This window comes from Haliotis rufescens, unplaced genomic scaffold, assembly GCF_023055435.1.
Source record: "Haliotis rufescens isolate VD_foot unplaced genomic scaffold, xgHalRufe1.0.p SCAF_12, whole genome shotgun sequence".
Taxonomy (NCBI): Eukaryota; Metazoa; Mollusca; class Gastropoda; order Lepetellida; family Haliotidae; genus Haliotis; species Haliotis rufescens.
This window is the reverse complement of record NW_025963802.1, coordinates 37262242-37286873: the sequence shown is the minus strand read 5'-3', so window position 1 is coordinate 37286873 and position 24632 is coordinate 37262242. Positions and strand designations below refer to the sequence as shown.

Here is a 24632-nt window from a genome sequence, read left to right as displayed (position 1 = left end):
TGGAATAAAGAAATAATTTCCTAATCAGGCCCTAATACAAGGTAGGCATTAAATTTGACCCAGGGCTTATTCACAGATTTGAAGACAGTTGAGGGCCGAAATGAAACTGTTTACCCATTGGCAAAGTGTGATGTAGTAGATGAAATACTATTTAAAGGGAGTTTGGGGTCAAATGGCATTCAGCAGGTTTGATTCAAATCACTAAACAGTTTGCCTGTAACCTGAAATTCTGCCTGTTATCATTGCTGTAGCCATTATGACCTACAGATCCGAGAAATATCACAACTAACATGAGTTCTAAGCAAGCCATCTTTGTCAAACATTACAAAAAAACACCAAAAATCACTACCTACTGACCCATATCAGTTGGTCCTATATTACATATACCCTAAAGACCTTTTTTTCCCTTTTTCTTGGCCTCAGACCATGAACACCTAAACTGAGCTTTTAGCAATATTCCAGCAATATCACGGCGGGGGACACCAGAAAATGCGTTTCACACATTGTACACATGTGGGGAATCGAACCCGGGTCTTCGGCGTGACAAGCCAACACTTTCACCACTAGGCTACCCGACCATCCCTATACCTAAACTGAATATTGGAACCAGAGTGTGGACTGTACAACCAACCCCTTTGACTCCTACAGGACAAACGAGTTCCCTTTGACAGTTGCAGCAACATATATTTGAACACGTGTCAGTTTGTACATTTCAGCTATTATAACAGGTTTGGATCACAAGGGCTATTCCTCTTTAACACAGAGTAGTGCTATTTCCTTCCTCTTGTTCTCTATCTCCAGACTTTGTTCCTAAGCAAGATTAATCACTTTGGGCTTCAAACGGAAGTGATGTTGTTTCTGATGCCAAACTATGGTAGACCTGAAAAGTGAATGAAAAGAGATTTCATTTCAACGTACTGTAACATAAACTATGGTCATAAAATACAATCGTCCATCCAACATCTTAATCATGTTAAAGGAAAGATCATGTAAAGGCCCAAATACCCGTAACATATGTCCTTATACCCCCATCACACCAAACTAATTTCTCAATACATTCGTGAAAATGTTGTTGAACGGGCTCCAACTGTATATGAACGTAGTAGCAAGTCTTTTTACGAACTTCATGGACGGGCTCAGACGGAGAGGATGCTCTAGAACTTTGAGTCTGCTCAAAATTTTATCCTGTCCATCTCGTTCTGCAATTTGTCAGATTGACAACGTACGTAAAACGAGAAAGACGTACAACCAACAGAATTGCCGTACTTCGAACCTACTAGGGATGTGTTACGACGTGGTGCAGTCGGACATAAATTTCAGTACGTGTGCACACCGACCAGGTCGACTTCTCTTTGGAGGCATGATGTGTACAGGTCAGAGCTGTACAGGTCAGAGCTCTGAACCTGAATGAAGACTGACTACAATGCGCTCCATAGGAGTCGGGCCAGGACAGGCCAGAATGCAAATACAAACGCACTTGGGATGAGATGAAGACGTACTGCGAACGAGTTGGTCAGGTTAAGAATTAGTTAGAGCTGGCTTGGACATATTGTGAACGAGGTAGAACGAGGTTGAACTGGTTAAGAACGGATTGACAACGGCTATGGACGTGCTCGAACGGCTTCGAAACGTTGTCGGGATGAACAGGCACTTTTACACGATGCGAACTCGATACGAATGGACTGCAGACTGGCCAAGAACGAGATAAGAACGAGATAGACGTATTGAGGACTGCTTATGAACGAACTAGCATCGTATTTTACGCCAAACTACCCGTTCTACTGTGATCACAGTCCATTCTAGTATATTTGTTTTAGAACGGAGTAGAACGGGATAGAACAACTTTGGTGTGATGGTAGCATTATCAACAGCCAATTAGGTTAAATTTAACAGATACAATTTTGAAAAAATTGATGGACCCAGTACAAATCTAAATTGACCTTACACTTGTGCATAGTTAAACTTCACTTGCCTTAACCAAATTTTTTCCATTTCTTTTCAAACTATTTTGGAGATGTTTATGATTAAACAAATCACTGGGCGACCTTACATATTATTGTATGCTAGCCCTAGTTATACTAAATCCCTGTCCTTCACTGTCTAAGCAGTAGGGCTGGTTAAAAAGATCGATAATCAGAAGTATCGTCAATGGGAAGAAATATTAAAGATTATCGATAAGAAACTGTTGTCATTGATAATAATTTACATAAACTTTTGTGATAAAATAAAACTTAGATTTACTGAAACAGAGTTGTCATTGCTGACAATGTCAATTGTAAAAGACTGAGAGCAACTGTTTCTGTTGCAGCTCAAACGTCCACAGTGTAACCATGCACAAATGTGTCACTGCTCACCAACATCTTGCCGAGGCAAGAGATTTATCTGACTTTAAAAGTCCAGTTTCCACCCTTGCCGAACTAGGCTGGAATTCCTGGGCTCGATCATAGCGCCACCAGTGGCTATTACGAGTTATGTCCTTTCTAAACCTCTACTATGGACCAAACAGATTCCACCTCTCGTATCACTTGCGTTTGCTTCACACAAAATGGTGGCGCCCAGTCAGGACGATCTGATCGATAATCAAGTTCAATATCGTGATAAAACGGGTCTTACATCGCGAAATGCATCAAATCACGTGAGCACCTTGATTAAAAACATGAAAAGATTTAGAAAATATCTGCTGACAACGAGTTAGTGGTGCAAATGATTTGCGAATCCTGCAGTCGACCGAAATCTGCACCACAGTTTACGAACCGGATTTCGATGTGCAATTTTTATTGGACTATGCATAGACTCTTTGGTCTAGCCAAAATGTAACTCCATAATACCAGCCTGTTTCAGCAAGGGTGGGAAACTGGACTTGTATAGTCAGTTTACTCTCTTGCTTCGGGAAGATGCTCACCAATGGCATGGAGGATGTTGATTAATTGATTAAAAAATGAAAACATTTGGAAAGTATATGCTTATCAAATCCTGCAATATACCGAATTCTACAAAGCAGTTTGTGAACTGGATGTCAATTTCGTTACGCGATTTGATTGGACTATGCAGAGACTCATTAGTCCAGCTTAAAGATATCTCCATAATTCCAGCCTAGTTCGGCAAAAGTGGAAACTGGACTAACTCTCTTGCTAAGTAAGGATAAGAATTTATAGATGAACAACTTCTTTATTACAATTAAGAGCGACGTTTTGGTGTAGGTTCTAACACCGTTATCAAAGAAGTTGTTCATCCATAAATTCTTATCCTAACTTAGTACTCCAACTTCTAAATGCCTATCAAAGAAGTAACTCTCTTGCCTCAGGAAGGTGCAGCACCATTGGCTTTCCTTGTCTAAACTCTACCATAAGCTCGCTTCAAGAAAAGGTTCCAGAAACAACAACTCAGTCATAAGTATATCTTAACCTTGCATTAATCATTGTCAAAAGGGGCAAATCTTACCTTGGGTAGGCAGTAAGATCACAGTAATAACACTTGAAGATCTTGGGTTGATGCTTGTACGAATGGGTATACATTGACTTCAGGTTTCGTATGGTGTAATCACATTTTAAGCACTCATATAGCACTTCTCCATAATCATCCCGCGTCTCCTTGAACAACTCATGGGACTTCTTGACGGTCATGTCCTCAGGAGAAGCAGGCAGGTCCTTGGGAGAATCAGATTTCGTGTCACAAAGGTCTTCAGAAGAAGGAACTTTCTTGGACCCCACGTCTTTAGGGCTTACACAGTTTTTCCCAGTCTTGATAGTTTGGGATGATGGAGCTATAGATGTGCTGCCAACAGCTGTTGAGTTCCCGTCTGTCTGTAGATTGGTGTTCGAAGAGTTGTTTCCCACGGTTACGTCAGAAGCTGACAGAGGTTGACCCTGACAACCATCTCCAGCAGGATGCAATGCTCCTTTAACACCAGCATGCTTCTTCTTCACTTTCTTAGCTTTCCCACTGAGGTCTTTTCTCTTCAGTTCTTGTCTGTATTTCTGGGACAGGTCTATCGACCTCTGTAAAAGTAACTTCAGTCTTTTTTCTTTATGTGGATCTTTTTCCTCCCTGGCTATGACTTCCTTCCCAGGATGAACCTTCTCTATGTGTTTCTGCACACAGTACATTGATGCGGACTGCAGGTCCTCACAGTAGCTACAATTCAGGGGCTTGTAATGAATATGGTAGCATATCTCTATCACAAGCTTCGTCCATACCATTAAGGATCTGTTTGTTCGACAGTATGGACACAAGTAGGATCCTTCATTTTCAGCTTTGTTCGTCGACTTCACAGAACTATTTTTGATTGTTTTCAACTTGGTCTTTGCAGTCTTTGCCGTCTTCGCAGTCTTTGCCGTCTTCACAGTCTTTGCTAGTTTATCTGATTGCAAATTTGATGTCTTCACTTTGTCCTCCCTGTTCTCTAACTTAATTTTCTTTTTCTGTAATTGTCTTTCTTTCTTCATCATGACACGTCGCCTCAAACTGACATCCTCAACATGTTTTGGGATGAAACAAATCATTGCGGTCTTTTGACACCTTGCCTCCATTTTTTCATTCTCAACCCTCTTGACGACAGGTTTGCTGGCTTTCTTTGGATGGTCTAACTTGATGTGTGTCAGTACACGGTTATGTGAAAACGCTTTGAAATCACAAAAGCCACAAGCGTATGGCCTATAGTGAAAGTGATAGTAGGTATGATGGAGAAACTTCTCTAAAGAACCTCTTCTGTAGGTGCAGTATTTACATCGGAACTCATACGAAGGATCATCAAAGTCCACTTGAGAGAAGGTGAGATTTGGCCCTGTGCCCTCTCCTTGTACTTTGATGGGAGACGGATGTTTCATTGGCAATGGAGTCCCAACAGGAGATTTCTCATCAACAGGTGCCTGTTCTTTTTTCGGAGTCTGGTGACTTGTTGGAGACGGATCCATTTCCACATTCATTTCTCCAAAGGAAAAGAGATTTTCCTTCTTGGGAGATTGGTACTTTATGGGGGAAGGTCCTTTCACTGGAGATTGGTACTTTATGGGGGAAGGTCCTTTCACTGGAGATTGGTACTTTATGGGGGAAGGTCCTTTCACGGGAGATTGGTACTTTATGGGGGAAGGTCCTTTCACTGGAGATTGGTACTTTATGGGGGAAGGTCCTTTCACTGGAGATTGGTATTTCAAGGATGGTCCTCTCAGAGGAGATTGGTTTCTTTGGTGCGAGGGTTCCAATGGAGATTGGTATTTTTTAGGAGACAATAGAGCAGGAGATATGGGGATCCTCAGAGACACTTCATGCACTGCAGATGAAGTTCTACCAGGTGATGCCTGTTCATCATTACATGAAGGAGGGCACTCAGCATTTACTTCCCGTGGTAACCTTCTTTCTGTTTGATCCTCAGGACCTTGTTGAACACCATCAAACTCTTCAAGTGTATAATCATCAGGTTGATAATCATCCTCCGACATCTCTTGCTGGACCATATCTGCTTCCCCAGAAAAACTTTCCATTTCTTCTTGACACCTGTCATGTTTTGTCCCCTCCTGGGACATTTCTTGTGTCTCCAAGCGCTGCCTTTTCCTTTTACCTTTATTTGGCATTGTCAGACGGCGCCTCTTTCTTGAGCGGTGGATCTTAGGCTTTACCACAGGAGCCCCAACCTCTTTGCTGACACTAACTAGGGAGACACTAGGCTTCTGGCAACCACTCACAATGGATGTGGTCATTTTTCTTTCGTTTATAATCTTATTCAGAATCCGAGACTCAAATGATGTCAGTTTCAATTTGTCCCCTTCCTTAGCTTCACTTAATCTTGCCATAAGATTGCTGGTCACATCTTCCACGGGGTCTATGGATGTAGAAGTATCATCTCCAATCTCAAATTGAACTGAAGGACTTTTGTACACAGACTTCTTCATGTATCTGATGTTGAATCCATGGCGGAGGGCGCTAGGGATGTAGTTCTCATCAGCATCAGGATGATACTTGACATGATGTCTGATGACGTCATCCTGACACAGATAGCCATGGCACTCCGAGCACTGGAACATGTCTTCGATCTTGTGGACTTCACGAATATGCTTGTAAATCTGACCCACAGATGTTGTATAGAAGTCACACTTGCTACACGCATTGACTCTCTGAAGGGATTTGTCTTTCTTTGAGGCTGAAGATGGTGACACAAATCTTTCACTCTTCTGGACCGTTTCATCCCTTTCAGTTCCACTCTCAATTTTGCTTTTAAAAGTTGTAGAATCCTTCTCCACTGGACTGTTCCTTTTTGAAACAGGATGATCTGAATCTATGTCATCTTTCTCTAAATGTTCCTCTGTTACAGCACCATCACAGTCCATTTCCTCTAACTCTGATTTAACATAAGACAAATTTGCACCTCTTGGCGCAGTGTCAAGGTCAGACAGACTTGTGGCACATCTAGTCCGATCTAATACAGGCATTTCATCACAAAGTTGATCATTTCCTTCCGAATAAGCCTCTAACACAGGCATTTCATCACAATGTTGATCATGTCCTTCCGAATCGACCTCAGTCTTGATCCTCTGAACAGAAATTCCACTCTCAGAATCCCTGACGGACATAATCGGAACATACCCATCCCTACAAGCAGAAGGGGACTGAAATATTGACACGTCCTCACTCATTCCATCAGTCAAGTCTACCTTTTGAAACGACTCGCTTCTTTCGTCACCTTCCACTACAGACCTATTGTTATCCTGAGTAACTGAACTCGAACAAACTGATCTATTTGTACTCTGAGCCCTGCCGTTGTTTCGCAACATTGGCCAACTGTTTCTTAAGCGTTCCCGACACACAATTTGCCTGGAGACAGTCACTAGTTTCCCTTTATCAGGATGGAACTCGTTCATGTGTCTGACAATATTCCTTTTGGTCACATCCTTGGCTGAGCAGTGAGGGCATTTAACAATATTGAGAAAATTTGCTTTCATATGGATAAGCATGTCCAGTGCAGTCTGAAACTGCTCCCCACAGAGCAGACACAAATGGGGGCCTTCCTTTTCATGATAGTGATAGATATGCCTGGTGAAGCTGTCCGGATGTCCAGTAACAAACTTACAGTGGGAGTAGTTGCAGTGGAAGTTGGAGTTCTGGTCAGCATGGTGATGCAGATGCTTAATGAGCAGCTGAGCCGAAGTTGCAATATCTCCACAATGAACACACAGGAACCCCTCGGCCTTGGCATGCATGCTGTGGAGATGATCCTCAAATTCTGACGGACAGACACTACTATGTTCACATTCACCTACACAGCACTGATAGAAAGCTTTTTGGCACAGAACACTCAATAGATTAGTATTACAATTAGGTTTCACTCTTGGATTCAATTTCACAGATGGAGATATAATGGCCTTCCTTGGCTCAGGTTTGGGAGGTGTATCAGCTTCAAATGCTTCAAAGGGTGCAACTCTTTCCGATACCACTTCCACAACACAAGTTGAAGTTTTGGGGCAATCCCTGAGAGAAAATGATTCCAAAATCTTAATGTCCGGAGTCACAGGCTCAAGAGGGCTTTTGATTTGACCTTGGAGAGTTTCAGCTACTCGGAGAGCTGTTACTGGAATTTTGCTGGAATCAACACCAGGTTCTTCAACTGATTCAATGATCACTGAATCTGGTGTACTGGCCCTAGACAATGTATTCAGTAACCTGAACCTGCCTGCCTCATCAGCTCCATCACCACCTGCACCAGGCTTCTTGTAAGATCGGTCCACAATATATCCCACAACCTCAGAAAGCTTTTTATTGACAGTTTGTGGTACAAGAAGTCTTGTGTGGTGCTCTTCATCACCAATAGCTGAAGACGAGGTTTCTTTGTGAGTAACACCATCACCAGCATCTTCAGGAGGCAACATTGTCTGCCTCATCATCTGGGTGTACTGTCCTGCTGCATATTTGTTTCGTTTCTGAATGCCCTGATCTGATGAAGGTATTTGTGTCTCGTACAATCTTTGCATGCTTTCCACTGAAAGTCTTTTTTGTGTTTCACAAGGCGGATTAAGCAACCTTGGAGATAAACCATTACTTGGACATTGATGTGTCTGTGGGACGTTTTGTGGATGATGATGTGTTGTACGTTGCGGAGAAAAAACCTGATTTACAGAACCTTGTGTGATGGGTGACGATTTGCTTCGGTTCAACATAGAATCTATGAATGTAAAGAAATACACGAATCACAAAGAATACTATAAAAAATAGCACAAAACAATTATGTTTTGAAACAGATTCCATTTGGAGTGTAAAAGGCAAAATGGTAGCAAAAATTATATGAATGGGTCACTGCATTATCACTAAAATCAGATTTTACTTCCGCTACACCTAAACAAAGGTCTGAGGTCATCCCATTACAGGTCAGAGACATCAGACATCCTCAGATAATGTCTTCAAGTTGATGAAACATTTCGTTTTTTAAAACCTACAGCTGGACATTTTGTGCAGTTGGAAAAAACATGACACTTAAGTTAAGGGCTCGAAAAACATCCACTCGTCTGCTTGTAGTGACCAGTGGCAGCATGTGCAGGGCGAGAAAGAGTGAGTGAGTATAGTTTTACACCGCTTTTAGCAATATTCCAGCAATATCACGGCGGGGGACACCAGAAATGGGCTTCACACATTGTACCCATGTCGGGAATCGAACCCGGGTCTTCTGCGTGATGAGCGAACGCTTTAACCACTAGGCTACCCGGCCGCCCCGGGCGAGAAAGAAATGAACAAATGCTTGAGTATATATTTCAATCGTATCAATTTATCTCAAATTGTTTCCACTAAAATATGCAGGATAACTTCAAATTTCGTATATCTTGCATGTTCTTAGTAATAATAACAAAATGCATGTCGCTCATATCATCGACAGCATACTTGACAACTGTCTGATAAAGAAATATATCAAAACAGAAAGTGTGTTTGGCAGCAGGTCTTGAAACAAGTTCTTAAAAAGGAGGTAATGATATTTATCATTTTTTATGTAAGCGACTCGCAATCTCAGATCGCAGGAGAACATCATATTAGAGCACGACCTTTCATCTGTCAAGTCAGAGTGTCGCTGACCAGATTGGGATAGTGATAGTCTGAATGTGTTTTTTAACAGCAGTAGAAACTAATTTTTTTAGTCCACTAGTCCTTATAATGATAACATATAGCAAAACCCTTAAAAATGGCAAATTTTAATAGTCCTTATGATACCTTAACAATTGGGCACTTTGGCAAAAACTACAGGACTAGTGCCAATTTCTAACACTGTTTTTTATCCATAAAACCTGGTAAAGGTTAACAATACACCAACTGTGCAATCCAACATGGATCATGATACCTTTGTCACTATCCAATACGTATCACGATGTTTGCATGTGCTCTTATCTGTGGTCGGTAAGCCATATTTCTCATTGACAGGATGGCCAAATACCTGCCACACTGATGATTTACAGTTGACAGCATCAAGCATGGCGCAATTGATGAAAAGATTTACAACTTATTTTCACTACTTAGCCTTAAGTGTAACTGTTATCAAAGCAAACATTTGTGCGATAGTGATCGATATTTGTATCAAACAGTAAAAAATCACAATCCACCAACCTTTGTTTAGTGGTAACGAGGCCTAAGATCTAAATTTTAATGAGAATGAAGCGACACCTTACCGATGCTCAAATGTCAAAGTGAATGTGACTGATTTAGAGAAAAAAATGATGACATACAGAAGTTTTAATCGGGGAAAGTGGGGGATGTGAAAATGATTGGATTACCAAAAAAAAGGAAAATTTTGCAAAAACGGTATGACTTTTCAAATGGAAACGAAATTTGCAAGACGCATGGGCAAAGATAAACATTGATGGCAGTGACTGAATAATATTGTACTTTCTGTCGTTAATATCCTCAACTCAACAACTGAATTTGAACATAGATGTACAACAGTAAGTTGTATATACACATACAAAATAAATAATGCATTAATAGACAGATTCAATCTGTGTCTCTACACCAGTAGAAACTAACAGTTTTAGCCCACTAATCCTTATAATGATAACATAAACCGAACCATGAAATAGGCAAATTTCTACTAGTCCTTAGGATACCTAACTATTGAGCAGTTTGGCAAGGACTATAGGACTAGTGCCAATTTCTAACACTGCTCTACTGACAGTGACGGTCAACATTCTACAATTTAGTCAAACCTTTTCTGATATCGACCTGCCCTAAGGAAGTCATTTACCAATAGGTTTCATTAACCTCCAGAAAAGCTTGAGTTAGGCAGCAAAACTTTCTTTCAGGCTATAACCTTGATGATGACACTGACCCTTGACATGAAAGATCATTGTGTCCTGAGCTATGCATGATATTATATCTCTAAGACGATCAACACTGATTAGTTTTAAAAATTCAGTACTATTGTAGTGATGGTCAGTCTAAGGTAAAACCTTCAAATATATCCAATTAACAAAATAATTAACTTTTCTTAAGTTGCCTGACAAGGATACTTAGTTCTGAATCCTCGACACATCCCTGGCCACTCACCATTGGTGCCATGTTGAGCTGGATACACTACTGAGGAACCTGGAGATATCAAGATGGCAGCAACGGTGGAAGAACGCTTGCTCGAAAAAGGAGACCGACCATGGCGAGTGATGGTGATGGAGTCGGTGACGACATCGGCACCATCATCATCCGAGTCAGAAAGAGTTATGGGGCAGTCTTCTCGTCCAGACATGATTGCCTTGCTTGCTTGTCACATCTGAAACAATAAGTTAGTGACCATGGTGAGTCGTGGTAGATGTCAGACGAGATGATGCCACTTATGACCTGGATCATTCTCTTCACAATACCGTTTCTTAAAATGAGAGTACTTTTATTTCGAGTAGTACAGCTCATTTCCAAGAAGCTAACCCTGTACACTCGAACGCAGCTCATTTCCTTGCTGGGTGACGATCTTGAAATTCAAGTACTCATTAGATAAGCACTTCCGTCAGAGAGCCTGACATGTACGTGTTTGTTTCTACAGTAAAGATTGTGTTTTGATGAGAAAACGGACACCTCAAGAAGTTCCTGCTGAAAATGGGTGGAAATCTTTTCCCATACCAATTTTTGAAGAGTCGTACAGCCAGGTCACTGCATAGTGCCATGCATTTTTCGTGTTGGTTTGAGAAAGTCACAAGGGTAATATGACATGAGCAATAGTCAAAAAGAAACAAACTTTTCAAGAAACTTTTTCTTTGTCTCACAAATGGATGATAATATGTGAACATATGTATCATTATAAAAATATTTTTAAACAATTCCAAACTGTAACACAAAACATGCTTCTGTAAGTCGGGCACAACGAGGGTGTCAAGCTCTTTCCTAGACCGGTTTGAGCACTTGCACTCCTCACTTGCAGCAGCTAGGAGGCGAACGGACAGGTACCTGTCTAGCTGTTTGACCTATTTCTCCATACAGCACTTCGCTGAGGTGAAACGTTGACCAGGTGACAGGCCTACAGCACTATTCAGGAGATGTTGGACAGCATGATTAATTGACGTGTCAGGCTTCAGGAGTAAACATGCAGTATGCCAAGTATTAGGAATAGGGCTGGGACGAGTCCAAATTTACTACCCGGGATAGTGAGTGAGTGAGTGAGTGAAAATCTTAATTTACAGTCTGTACTGAGTCCACAAGCCCATACTTGTCTTTCCAAATCTTTTTAACATATTTTGTCTACAGAGTTTCAGAATTCACAAAATTTACAAGATTTAAAGCGTTTATACTCCAGTAAACCATCACAATGTGAAATTCACTTCTTAATTGAGTGAGTTGAGTTTAATCATTTAATGCCACTTTTAACAGTATTCCAGTCATATCGCGGAGCGTCAGCTTAATGTGGGAGGAAAGGCCGAAGTGATGCAGGTCTCAGACGTTTACCACTTCGGTGAAACCCACGAGCACCGGTATGGTGCTGACAAACCTAGAAACATAATCGGGACAAACCGGGATTCGAACCCACAATCATAGGTTTCTGGAGTGCCCGAGGGACGCAACTCTGCCCAGCGAATCGCGGCGCCTTAGACCATCGGGCCACTACTGCCCCCTTGATGTGATAGTCACAAATGGTCTTGCTCCTTATGCAGGTAGCAAGTATCTATTTTTTTTACTTGTAAACTTTCTCCTCAAGGTTTTACACTTAAAGAAAGATTTACTGCATTCGAACTATCTTCTAAAGGGGGACAGTGTTATTTATGTGCAAGCAGTTTTAGAGTAAATATGTTTGTAGAAATAGTAGAAATGGCATCAAAGTATTGAAACACAAGTAAATAATATCAATATGCCGTGACTGAATTGGATGGATCTTTTCAGAGGGGCTTTGTACACCAGTTAGGAGGACCTGCCCCTTGTTTACAGGGACAGGCTTGATTGTGGGAGAAGTCTGGGATGGGACAGTTTCTAGAAGGCTGGCAACAAGAGGGCGATTGTGTCTTATCTACTTTCCAAGTGCAGTTTCCATACCTTCAACTTCCTTCCAGCTTCCAACACCAGCTAACAAATTTACAGTAGTCCTGTTGTCCTTGCAAAACTGCCCAATAGTTAAGGTATCATAAGGACTAGTAGAAATTTGCCATTTTTAAGGGTTTTGCTATGTTATCATTATAAGGACCAGTGGAATAAACATGTTAGTTTCTACTACACTACTGCTACACTATTCTGGGTTCCAGAGAGCAGGAAGGCGGAATGCTTGTCGTAAAAGGCGACTAACGGGATCAGGAGGTCAGACTCGCTGACTTGGTTGAAGCATGTCATCGATCCCAATTGCGTGGATCAATGTTCATGATATCAATCACTGGATTGTCTGGTCCAGACTCGATTATTTACAGACCAACGTCTTATAGCTGGAATATTGCTGAGTGCGGCGTTAAACAACAAAACAACCAACCAGGGCTGTCTCAGACATTCGACAGAAACAACATTCTGAACTTTCTCGCATGGTCATATTTACATTTCACAATTTATTTCTGCAAATACCAATTTCTGGGTTAACCTTTGAGTTTTAGGATGGAAAGCACCTCATCCCAATAGGACCTTCCAACTTGACTTTCACCTCCCTTCTACACTCACTGGGAAGGGTCTCGTGACAGATAAGCATCCCCAGGATGCAGCCTCCATCTTGACTACTGACCGGAAGTTACTGCCTTGAAGGGTTGCCTGGAGGGAAGTTGGGGTAACAGTGTGTTTCCGTCAGTATCAAACAGCTGATCACACGGAACAGTTGCAGGCTGCTATATGATAGAACAGGACCTATTTCAGTAACTATTACAAATCTGTAACCTAAATACATTCATATACATATAACAGGTATGACTTACCATTTTTCATTATTTATGCTTATAAATAATTATATGTCATGACATGTTACATCTTTATAAATGCATGTTACACTTTTCATTAACTATTTACAAATTTTATATAAAAAAACAGGCAGTGACAAATTGATAATATAAGTATTATAATGACAAATTTATAAAAAATGGGATTGGACCTTCAGAAAATAATGAGTGAGTGAGTGAGTTTGATTTTATACCGCTTTTAGCAATATTCCAGCAATATATCACAGCGGGGAACACCAGAAATGGGCTTCACACATTGTACCCATGTGGGGAATCGAACACGGGTCTTCGGCGTGACGAGCGAACGCTTTAACCACTTGGCTACCCAACTGCCCCTTCAGAAAATAATGAAAGTAAGTTAAAAAACATGTCCCATCACATCCACCCTATTCCTACTTATTAATCAGGAGTGAAATGATACACTGAGTTTTGTGAGTTTTCATGCGACGAAACGATACCAAATACCTTTTTTCGGAATCAATACAAGACAATACACTTGCTAAAAGAAATTGGGTTCAGCAATATTCCAGCTACATGACGGTCTGTAAACAATTGAGTCTGGACTGACATCATGAGCATTGACCTACGCAATTGGGATACAATGACATGCATTAACTAAGTCAGCGAGACTGACCACCCGATCCCGTTATTCGCCTCTTACGACAAGCACAGTCGCCATTTACGGCAAGGATGGGTTGCTGAAGACCTATTCTATCCCGGATCTTCATGGGCCGTCTGTGACAAGAATTATACATGTCTATCACCAGCTGATAACTGCATTCCTTGTTAATGCCTGGTTTGCATATTCATAACATCATAGCATTCCCACTTTCAGCCAGTGTTTGAAATCATTTTAATTAAGTGTTGCCTGCCTATCTTTAAAGTTACCTGCACACATTCAGACATAATAAAGATTTACAAAATCGGGTCATGATGCAGTTGCAACAAGTATTTGTCACAAAGTGAAGAAATGTCCCCCGCCTGTATATACACCATAGTACCAAATATGAAGACAATCCAGCGATTAGTTCTTGAGATATTGCAGCAACACCGTTTTCCAACTTCAAAAGCAGATTTGCCTGCTGTGACCTTGAAAATGGGGTCAAGGTCACCAAAGCCGACTGGTGTCTGCGGTGTCTGTATATACACCATAGTTCCAAATATGAAGACAATCCAGCGATTAGTTCTTGAGATATCGCGGCAACACCGTTTTCCAACTCCAAAAGCAGATTTGCCTGCTGTGACCTTGAAAATGGGGTCAAGGTCACCAAAGCCGACTGGTGTCTGCGGTGTCTGTATATACACCATAGTTCCAAATATGAAGACAATCCAGCGATTAGTTCTTGAGATATCGCAGCAACACCATTTTCCAACTCCAAAAGCAGATTTGCCTGCTGTGACCTTGAAAATGGGGTCAAGGTCACCAAAACCAACTGGTGTCTGCGGAGTTTGTATATAGACCATAGTTCCAAATATGAAGACAATCCGGCGATTAGTTCTTGAGATATCGCGGCAACACCGTTTTACAACTCCAAAAGCAGATTTGCCTGCTGTGACCTTGAAAATGGGGTCAAGGTCACCAAAACCAACTGGTGTCTGCGGAGTCTGTATATACACCATAGTTCCAAATATGAAGACAATCCGGCGATTAGTTCTTGAGATATCGCGGCAACAAACAGGTGGGACGTACGGACGGAAAATAATGCAAACAATTACAAGAGAATCTGTGAGGAGTTATAATAAAACTGAATACGAAAGTAGTCTTAAAATTTCAAGCAGTCCGATAGAAAAGTAACCAGCCACAGGCAGGCGGGCAGGCAGATATTTAGGACACGCTTTCAGCCAAACAGTGAATTATGAGTCAAAGATCTAAGCCCTCATTAAGACAGTCGAACAGCAGTGAAAATTTCTTTTTGGAAATATAATGTTAATAGGCACTGTTTTTTTTCCAAACTTTTACTGCGGTGAAGTTAATCTGTGGAATATTCCTTCAGTGTTTGTGTGTCTACTATTAGTATTTGTACAGTTCACGGTTCATAATTTCATTTCCTCGAAATAGGACCACCTTATACAGTTAAAGCTGTTCACACTGTTCCAATATCTTTTTCATGGTTCACATCATACATAATAAAACAAAAATTATCTGAAACCGTTTAAAAGTTGAAACATGGAGCCTTGATAGACAACATCAAGTAAGTAAGACTTACAAGTTTAACATTTCTATTGCTGAAGTAAGGAGGTGAAAGGTGAAATGGGGTTTAACGTCGCGTCCAAGATTATTGCACTTATTTAGCGACGTGCATGTACGTTTATGTGTGTGGCTGCTTGTACTAGTCCGGACTAATGCCGATTTATAGTGCTAGCTCACTGAGATACCATGCCGCCGTTTAACATGAATACCCCACTCAGACACAGTATACCAACTCCGAGCCGACCAGTCCTTGTTTTAGCCCCTAAATGCCGAGCGCCAGACAGGGTAACAACAAGTACCATCTTTTAACGTCTTTTGGTATGACGCGGCCAGGGATCGAACTCCGGACCTTCCGCTCTCCGGGCGGACACTCTACCACAAGACTACGGAGGCGGTCCCTGAAGTAAGGAGCAATCTTGTTAGAAATCAGATCATAGTTCTTGCTACCGCTAAACAAAGGTCCCAGGACATCCGATTACAGATCATGGGCTGAGCAATGGCCAAAAATGGCGCCATACTGAAACTGGGATTCAAACCTCTTTGCCAAATTGGGATGTCATTGCCAGGGAGAAGCATGTTAAGTTTCAGGTTCATTTTTAGAAGATGTTTACAACAGACGACGCACACAGGGCAAACCATTATCCCGAGGCATGGCAGTTAACTGACTATCCAGAAATTGGCTTGAATCTTGTGGCTCAATCGTAGCACCGACTGTGTTTTGACATCCGATCTCGAGGGGTATATGGTGTGATGCACCCTGTTTGTGAGCCTACGTACCCTGAGCCATCATGCACGGTGTAGTACGTCTCACAGTACGGCTAGATTGTCTAGCTAACACAGTGGACAAAAATCAATAACCCGACTGTAGAAAGCTGGAAGCGAGGCAGACTGGACCGTCACAAAGCTGCTAGTACACATTGTATATGCCAGTATTATGTTAACAGTTATTTTTAAGCTGTTTTAGGAAACACGTAATTGCAAATCCATTGCATGGTTGTATTGAAATAATCTACAAAGTTGTCAATAATATGACTAATAATGAAATTACAATTCCTAACATGAGATGTCTCTGATATGTTGGAAACGTGATACCTAAATGGTGAAGATTAAATCAATTCCCTTAGCTTGTACAGCTCTTACCAAGTGTTGGAGAAGGCAAGTATCGGAGATTGTTGAATAAACTCATTGAAAGTTCAACAAAGCCAAGCTTCGTAAATTGAAAGAGTTCACTGGTTACTTAATTACAGGAAATAGGCTCCCATTGTCGCATTAAACATGAAACCCATCGCCTCCTTACATAGATCGGGAGAAGCCTTGTAGTAGATTGTAAATTTTACACTAAACAGTAAATTTATAATACTGTAAATCTTAAAATGAACGCGAGCGTGAATTAAATGCGAAAAATGCGTGTGGTCTTTGCTCGCATTTTTAAACATCACATTTATATCAACAATAAGACATTTTGGATAGCAAAAATACCAACTTAGACATACGCTGATGTATTCCACACCACTGTTTATTGAGCAGCACTTGTAACAAGTATATAAACTATGTCATTCAAACACTAATTACGCCCTGTGAATTGTCACTGCTGGGATCAAGACAAGAGTTCTACTCACTTATGTCATCACTGATCACACCTGCAAGTCCAGACAGACGCCACCCTTTGTTCTTTGCGACTGCGTCAAAGGCCTACATGAGCCAGCGTGCATGTATTGTTTTTGCGGAAGTACTTTACTCAGCGCTAATAAGCGGTGCTATTTGATGTGTGATTAGATTCATGTAAGGTTGGATTAAGGTGAGGATTCTAAACCTGACTGAGGACATCTTTAGATAGAAATCCACTGATGCTTGAGAGGAGGGCGTGTCGCATTTATATCGCATTTTTGGCTAGGGTCCAGTGGTCGCATTCTTTTGGAGACGCATTAATTTCACGATTTACAGTACTTATCCTATCTCACACTATGCATTTCTTCCTTCTTCTTTTGATCCTGTGGAAACGAGCTTGAACAAAAGTTTCCAGTTTCAAAAAAAACATTTCACCCAAACACATCCAAGCATCACCATGGTTACCACCCAAACAAATGGGTTGCACACTATAACCCTGTGCATAGCAGCCTACACGATAAGATCATGTGAATGCCTCTGCCACATAATTTTCTTTCGCAGTGCTAACAGGCTAGAAACGCTGTGATGACGTTGGGAGGGCATATGTCTGTGTGAAACAGGATAAATAAAACGATTTTTTGTAAAACTAAATTTTTTTTTCTCTTATCCTATCTCGCACTAGGCATTTATCCCATGGTTTGATAGTGGGGTGCAGATACCCTTGCCTGTAGTGACACCCGTGAGACATACACGAGTAAGCTGGCGGAATAAATAATGAAATAAAAACTCTATAACACTGCCTTGACGAAAATAACTTGTGAGCGAGAAAAATACACCATAACAGGTGATATGATCCCTATACAGAGGTCAGACATAGAAGCATGATTTCAGGTAGAACATGCGTCGGGTATGACATCGTTACCATGGTTACATGAACGACCACGTAGCTGTAACAAATAATCAATACTGCGTATGACTTATTATCGATCCAAAAGGGGTCTCCAGCCAATCGATTCTAAAAGAGAAGACACATCACTATCTCAAATGGACAATTTAATGCGCTTGCTCGGAATCTCTTTTCATGCTTCAACAAACCTATCAAAACCACTCAAGGAATTGAAGCATGCTAAGATGAGAAGAGGAACGATCGACAATATACACGAGAGTATCTTTGAATCAATACAAGGCCCTACTTGCATAAAGCATAGGTAAACGGGTTAAGAGTTCGGGACACTGTCGAAACGGCCACACCTTGGAGCAACTTCGATGTTGAAGACCGAAGTTTTTATAGACAAGATAATCCAACCTCCAATTGGGTACTCCAGAGCTCCAGATAAGCTGCGTATCTGCGTAAAATACGCATCAAAAATGGAGAAATACGCATTCAAATAAAATCCAAGCGTATCAAATACGCAACGAACATTACAGATTCGCTACAAAAATAAAACTTGTGCATATCATCAAAATATTGTGAAGTAACCCTGCATATTCGATTAGCAAATCTGCAACTTATTTTGAAATTATAAACGGACATTCCGTCAACCTTGCCAAACTCCAAATGACAGTTACATTATGATCATTTGCCATCACACTTTCTTGTGGAACTCCGAAGTATCGTAATAATTTTGAGTCCTATAAAGCTCTCGAACCCACACGACACCAGTTTGCAGGGACTAGATGAATTGTGTTTTTAAATATTTAACTTAAATACCCACATGTGTAAAAACTAGTGGGTAACAGAAATTTGAATACCCAGATAGAATTACTGATACCCAATGATTCTAAAATGCATGGGTAAAATACCCACAACACCAAAAGCTTATCTGGAGCTCTGGTACTCAGTCTAAGAACCCAATTCACAAAACATAATAAACTCAGGATGTAAAGTTCCAGGACTTTTTTCAGTATATACGAAAAGTACGAAAACCGGAGCAGGTACACACATTTATTTCTGCACTGATATGCAGTCGTCAGCTGCTGTGCCAGGACCAAGCGGCCAAATTGGTGAAGACCCTGGACGTCAGTAACAGAGACGTCACGGAGGTAATGGGAAGGGAAGCGAAGACCGTATCAGACTTCCAGTAGCAGCCTATAAGAGAGAGCAGTTGCTATGTGGGCCCATGGTAGAAGCGACTGCTCGGGTCTCATGAGGATTGGACATGACCATCTTCCCGAGGCAAGAGAGTTAACTGACTTTAAAAGTCCAGTTTCCACCCTTGCCGAACTAGGCTGGAATTCCTGGGCTCGATCATAGCGCCACCAGTGGCTATTACGAGTTATGTCCTTTCTATGCCTCTCCTATTGACCAATCAGATTCAACCTCTCGTATCACTTGCATTTGCTTCAAACAAAACGGTGGCGCCCAGTCAAGACGATCTGATTGATAGTCAAGATCTATATTGTGATAAAACGAGTCTTACATTGCGAAGTGCATCAAATCACGTGAGCACCTTGATTAAAAGCATGAAAAGATTTAGAAAATATCTGCTGACAACGAGTTAGCGGTGCACATGCTTTGCAAATCCTGCAGTCGACCGAAATCTGCATGACACTTTACGAACCGGATTTCGATTTCGATGCGCGATTTTGATTGGACTATGCATAGACTCGTTAGTCCAGCCAAAATATAACTCCATAATACCAGCCTAGTTCGTCAAGGGTGGAAACTGGTCTTTTATAGTCAGTTAACTCACTTGCCTCGGGAAGATGGGACATGACAAGCAGAGGCAATCCAGCTGAAGTGTAGGCCCATAGGATGGTCGCACGAAGCCAAAATGAGATAATAGTACGGGAAACTTCCGTTGTGGCTGTCATGGAAAGTGGAATGAAGTGTCTCTTCCGTAAGCAATGAAGTGGTCGAGCAGCCTCAAAGTTCAGCAACTGTTGATCGAGTGACTGAGTTGATCGCAGCAAGATAGGTAGCCAAAGTAGGACCTTTAAGCTTCCTGGTCGATTTATTTTAAATGATGGAGGTAATGAGTAGGGCTGTTACGATTCACTCGCGTAATTCCGTGAATCAAACCTTATCCCTTCATGAATTGAATTTGTGGTCGCTAGAATCGAATATGTACAAATTCTTTATGTAAAAGAGTGTTTTTTTATTTGAACTGGTCTGTTATTTATCAAAGTGACATTTGCAAAAAGGAATATATAGATGCAAGCCATGCAGTAGCATTACTTGTATCAGTTTTCCAAGGCCCTTTATGGTACTGTCAACCAAAACATTAATATAAGCGGCATGATTGTCACGACGTATTGCTTGTTTGCTTCACAAAAAATATCACTGATATGTTTCAACCTAAGCAAACACTGACACAGACCTGTCAACCCTCCCGCATTTTGCGGGAGACTCCCGCAATTTGATGAAATCTCCCAGTCTCCCGCAAGATGGACTATTTCTCCCGCAAAACAGAATTCTTCATTATTTAAAAAAATTGCCTCCATTGTCCCGTGAGTAAAAACAATGAACGGGAAGTTTGCGTCCCGATCCGTCCGGTAGGCTCCCGGATTAGCGACCCTTATCACAGCCACCCGCAGGGGGACCCAGATTGGCCTTTGTCCAGTAATCAACTGGTAATTAAATTCATATGGTGAACGATTGAACAATGTAAACTGTTAAGAAAACTCGGATAGTCCTAACAGGTGCCTGAAGGGTTGAACTTGAAATGAAAAATCAGCCAAGTATTCATCACTTCATGAAATGAACTGTTGTCTTCATGTTCTTAGCGTGTTTATTCTTCCATAATTTAAGAACGTAGATACATATGGCCGGTCCAGTTATACATGACTTTATTGGTTGTCAGATTTGTCAGAAACTTTGTTAAAACATCAACATACCTCAAAGTTACATCATTGAACTCTTGGAAATGAAAACAAAATATGTCCTGCAAGCGCCGTCTTCAGAAACAACACTATGCGTGATTGGTTGATTCGGTAGTCGAAATAACAATGAGTTACACGATCAGGCTTCCTCACAGCTAGGATTTCAAAGCCAAAGTTTAAAGTGAAACTTATAAATTTCCTTTTGACTGACATCGTGACTTGTGTGCACAGAAAATATCAAAACAGAACTTTATCAAATTTCGCGAGAACGTATCATGTGATTATTTTACACGATTTGATTGGCTAATAGTTTGCTTGCGTCCCAGATCTGCAATCTAATTTGCATACAACAGTACTAGTCAACCAATGAGATTAATACACGTCAAGGTCAGAAAGGTCAACAACGACAACGAGACTCATTTCATTCATAAATTGTAGTAAAACGTAATAGTACTTCCAAATATGGCATACATTTCTTGGAATGGAATAACGTGAACATTTCTAGGAAATTTAAGAAGCGAAGTAATGGGACTGTCAACAGACTACCGCAGACAGAAAAAACCCAGTGTATCTTATTGAAATTAAGGGCGATGATGTTGCGTCAGGATAATTGCATTTGATATTTCTTTGGCGAATTTTGTAACCAACATCGCGGATTGAACACGTCGTCAACTGGTCAAGCTACCGATTGTGAAATTTCAATATCTGTTTGCGTTTAGCTGAGATGATCTTTGAACGACAGTTATATGGATAGATTGTGCTGGGTTTATTTTTGGAGGAGGAAAATGCAAACGGAAATTAAGCAAGCTGTACGTATAAGAAACTTATTGATTATTTATTGTTTCAAAATATTTGGTTTTCTTTGTAACATTATTAAAAATAAAAGTTGGAAATTATCTTATCTTCACTATCTTAAAAATCTCCCCCTTTGGAGGTAAATCTCCCCCATTTTGAAGTCAAATCTCCCACATTGTCATGATGAGGGGTTGACAGGTCTGCTGACATGATGTTTTTCCCCTAAGGCAATGACAAAACCAGCTGAGCACATAACACTGAAAGTAAAAGTCAAAACATCTAAACTGAATTACACAATTTAATCATGTTATTTCACTATTTGGTAATAAAAACATGTTCAATACCTATCTGGATGTATGATTGTAATATATTTAATTAATTTTATTAAGTTTATTCAATATTTCAATCAATTTTGTTTACATTAATTTCTGAGAAATCGTGCATCGACTCACCGTTATTTAGCGCAACCACTATCAGATTACCGCTATCAACGCTTTGAAACGAACCTCAGTTGTCAGAGAATAGATGCATGCAGTCAAGTCTTGTTAATCAGACACTCGTTAATCCAACAATCGGCTTTATCCCGACACTAATGATGGAAACCGATTATATCAGTGCTATTTAGATCCGTTGATCCGTTAATCCAACATTCTCACACTCCGACTCCGCCACACCTAATTTGCAACGAATTACCGAAATCACTCATTGAGCAAGCCTCGGAGTCTTTCCACTTTTATCAACTCGGGTTGATTTATTTGATATCAAAAGGCACTTGGTTGAGATTCTCTATTTAACCTACAATTACATGAGATATTTTTCATAACCTTACTTTCTCTGTTGCTGTTACAGAGACATCATAGGCTGCTGTAAATCCAAAATATCGTTGAACGCAGTCGAAAACATATTAAAAATATGGATAGCCGGCAATAACACAGTTAAGTGATCTTTTCGAATTATTTCAACTTCACATATATATTTGCGTGTTCTGTTACTTGCATATTCGTTAAAAGTTACAAACAAAAATAACATTTTTCAGCGTATAAATATCAGTATTCAATTCACAACGACATGCCAGTGGAAATGTCTGCCATGGCACAGCAAAAATACATTTAGTGCTAGCATGAAATGACCCATAAGAAAAACGTTTTGGTGTCAGAGAAATAAAAATATGCTATTAATACGGGCATGATTATTGGCGATTTCTTAGGATGATTTTCGTCCAAATATAATAACTTTAAAATTCATGATTTACTACAATGAAGTCTGGACCAGACAATCCAGTGATTGACATCACGAGCCTCGATCCACGCAATTGGGGTACGATGACATGCATCAACCAAGTCAGTGAGTCAGACCACCTGATCCCATTAGTCGCCTCTTACGACTAGCAAAGTCGCCTTTTACGGTAAGCATGGGTTGCTAAAGAACTATTGATATGTGTATGTAGGCAATAAACCACAGACTGCAAGAATATGATTTTGTTCATTTACTTAAGAAATAAACAACTCCTGGTCGTTGTTAATCTCCCTGCAGTGTTTTATTATATAAACGACCAGGAGACATTTATTTCTTATAAGAGATATCAATATTATGTACAGCCTCTTTAAGGATGATGATGAAATGTACGAGCTTCAAATTTTTTAACAATAATGAGTCCCTCAATAGAAACCGACTTCAGCAATGTCGGACAAGTCCATTTTATGCACAGGTGAGTATTTCCAGCACATTCCCACAATCCTCAGTACAGATTGTCATATCTCTCCCACTTTTGGATGCGATGATTCCGCTATTGCGTATATCTACTTTGTCCAGCTACATCTATTGGGAACAACTCACGATACACATCCCTCTCAATAACAATGTCGTCCAATTTACATCACAAGTTACACACCCATGTTCACATCTCCAGAAATGACGTCATGATAGAACAATGTTTTATCATGAAATATACCACGCTTTGTTCTTTATTGTTCTTTGCGATTTATCACATAGCTATGTTATTTAATTAATTTCAAAATAATAATCAAACGACAACATTATAGTTTTAACTAATTTATGGCGCCAGACATTTAACAAATTCTTAATCGACAATTTTGCCGGAAAATGTCTTGATAGCAATTTCATTTTCACAATGTTATCGGGGCATAAACTTTCTTATGTTGTTTTTGGTCTTTGCACAGATATAGTAAACAGGTTTTTTTATGTGGCAAATGGACTTCCAAATTAATAAATTTAGTTTTATCTTCTGGTTAATATATTATACTAAGGAATGAGTTTGTTCATTTATTATATAGATCTACAATAATTCACACATTTAATATGACGACATGTCTTACGATACCCCTTTGTCGGCTGTTAAGAAAAGTACTAATACAGGCCCTAATCGTGTTCCTGCGTCCCAGACATCTCCACGTGTAGCCGTGGACTCGAGCATGTTGAGTGGGAGACCGATCGATCTGTCAAATTATATCCTCATTGAAAAAGTTGTCCCAAACAATATTCCTGGTAACGCACAGCGTCACAGTGGTGAAACTAACATGTCGTAGTGCAAGTCAAGTTATTCCATAAATGGAGTCACTGAATGGCCAATCTGGTATTCACCGATCACCCCATCACCCATCCCTCATGCGGGAAAGAGTAGCCATTTTGTTCCCGACGAGAAATTCGGCGAGAGAAACTAATAGATTGGCGATCAATTCTTGAAAGGAATATCAATTCTGTCAGTACATAATAGGTTTCTTTGAAAAGTAGTACTCACAGCTACATGTAGAAGAGGCTTGATTGTAGATTGATCAAGCATCCACCGCGTCAGCGACGAATATACATTCTCCTGTCACTCGCTTTTTCTCTTTCGCGCGACTCGTAAT

The 24632-nt window shown here is 40.5% G+C and overlaps 1 protein-coding gene across 1 annotated transcript; it reads right to left on the bottom strand.

Annotated features, from left to right (window-relative positions):
- Positions 1-191: 191 nt before the first annotated feature.
- LOC124136567 lies at positions 192-24632 on the bottom strand. Its single transcript, XM_046502518.2, has 4 exons — positions 24524-24632; positions 10513-10729; positions 3442-8152; positions 192-880 (listed from the first exon to the last, which is right to left on the bottom strand). Exons 2-4 carry the CDS (start codon positions 10703-10705, stop codon positions 811-813), a joined length of 4974 nt encoding a protein of 1657 aa, XP_046358474.2. The 5' UTR covers positions 10706-10729; positions 24524-24632; the 3' UTR covers positions 192-810.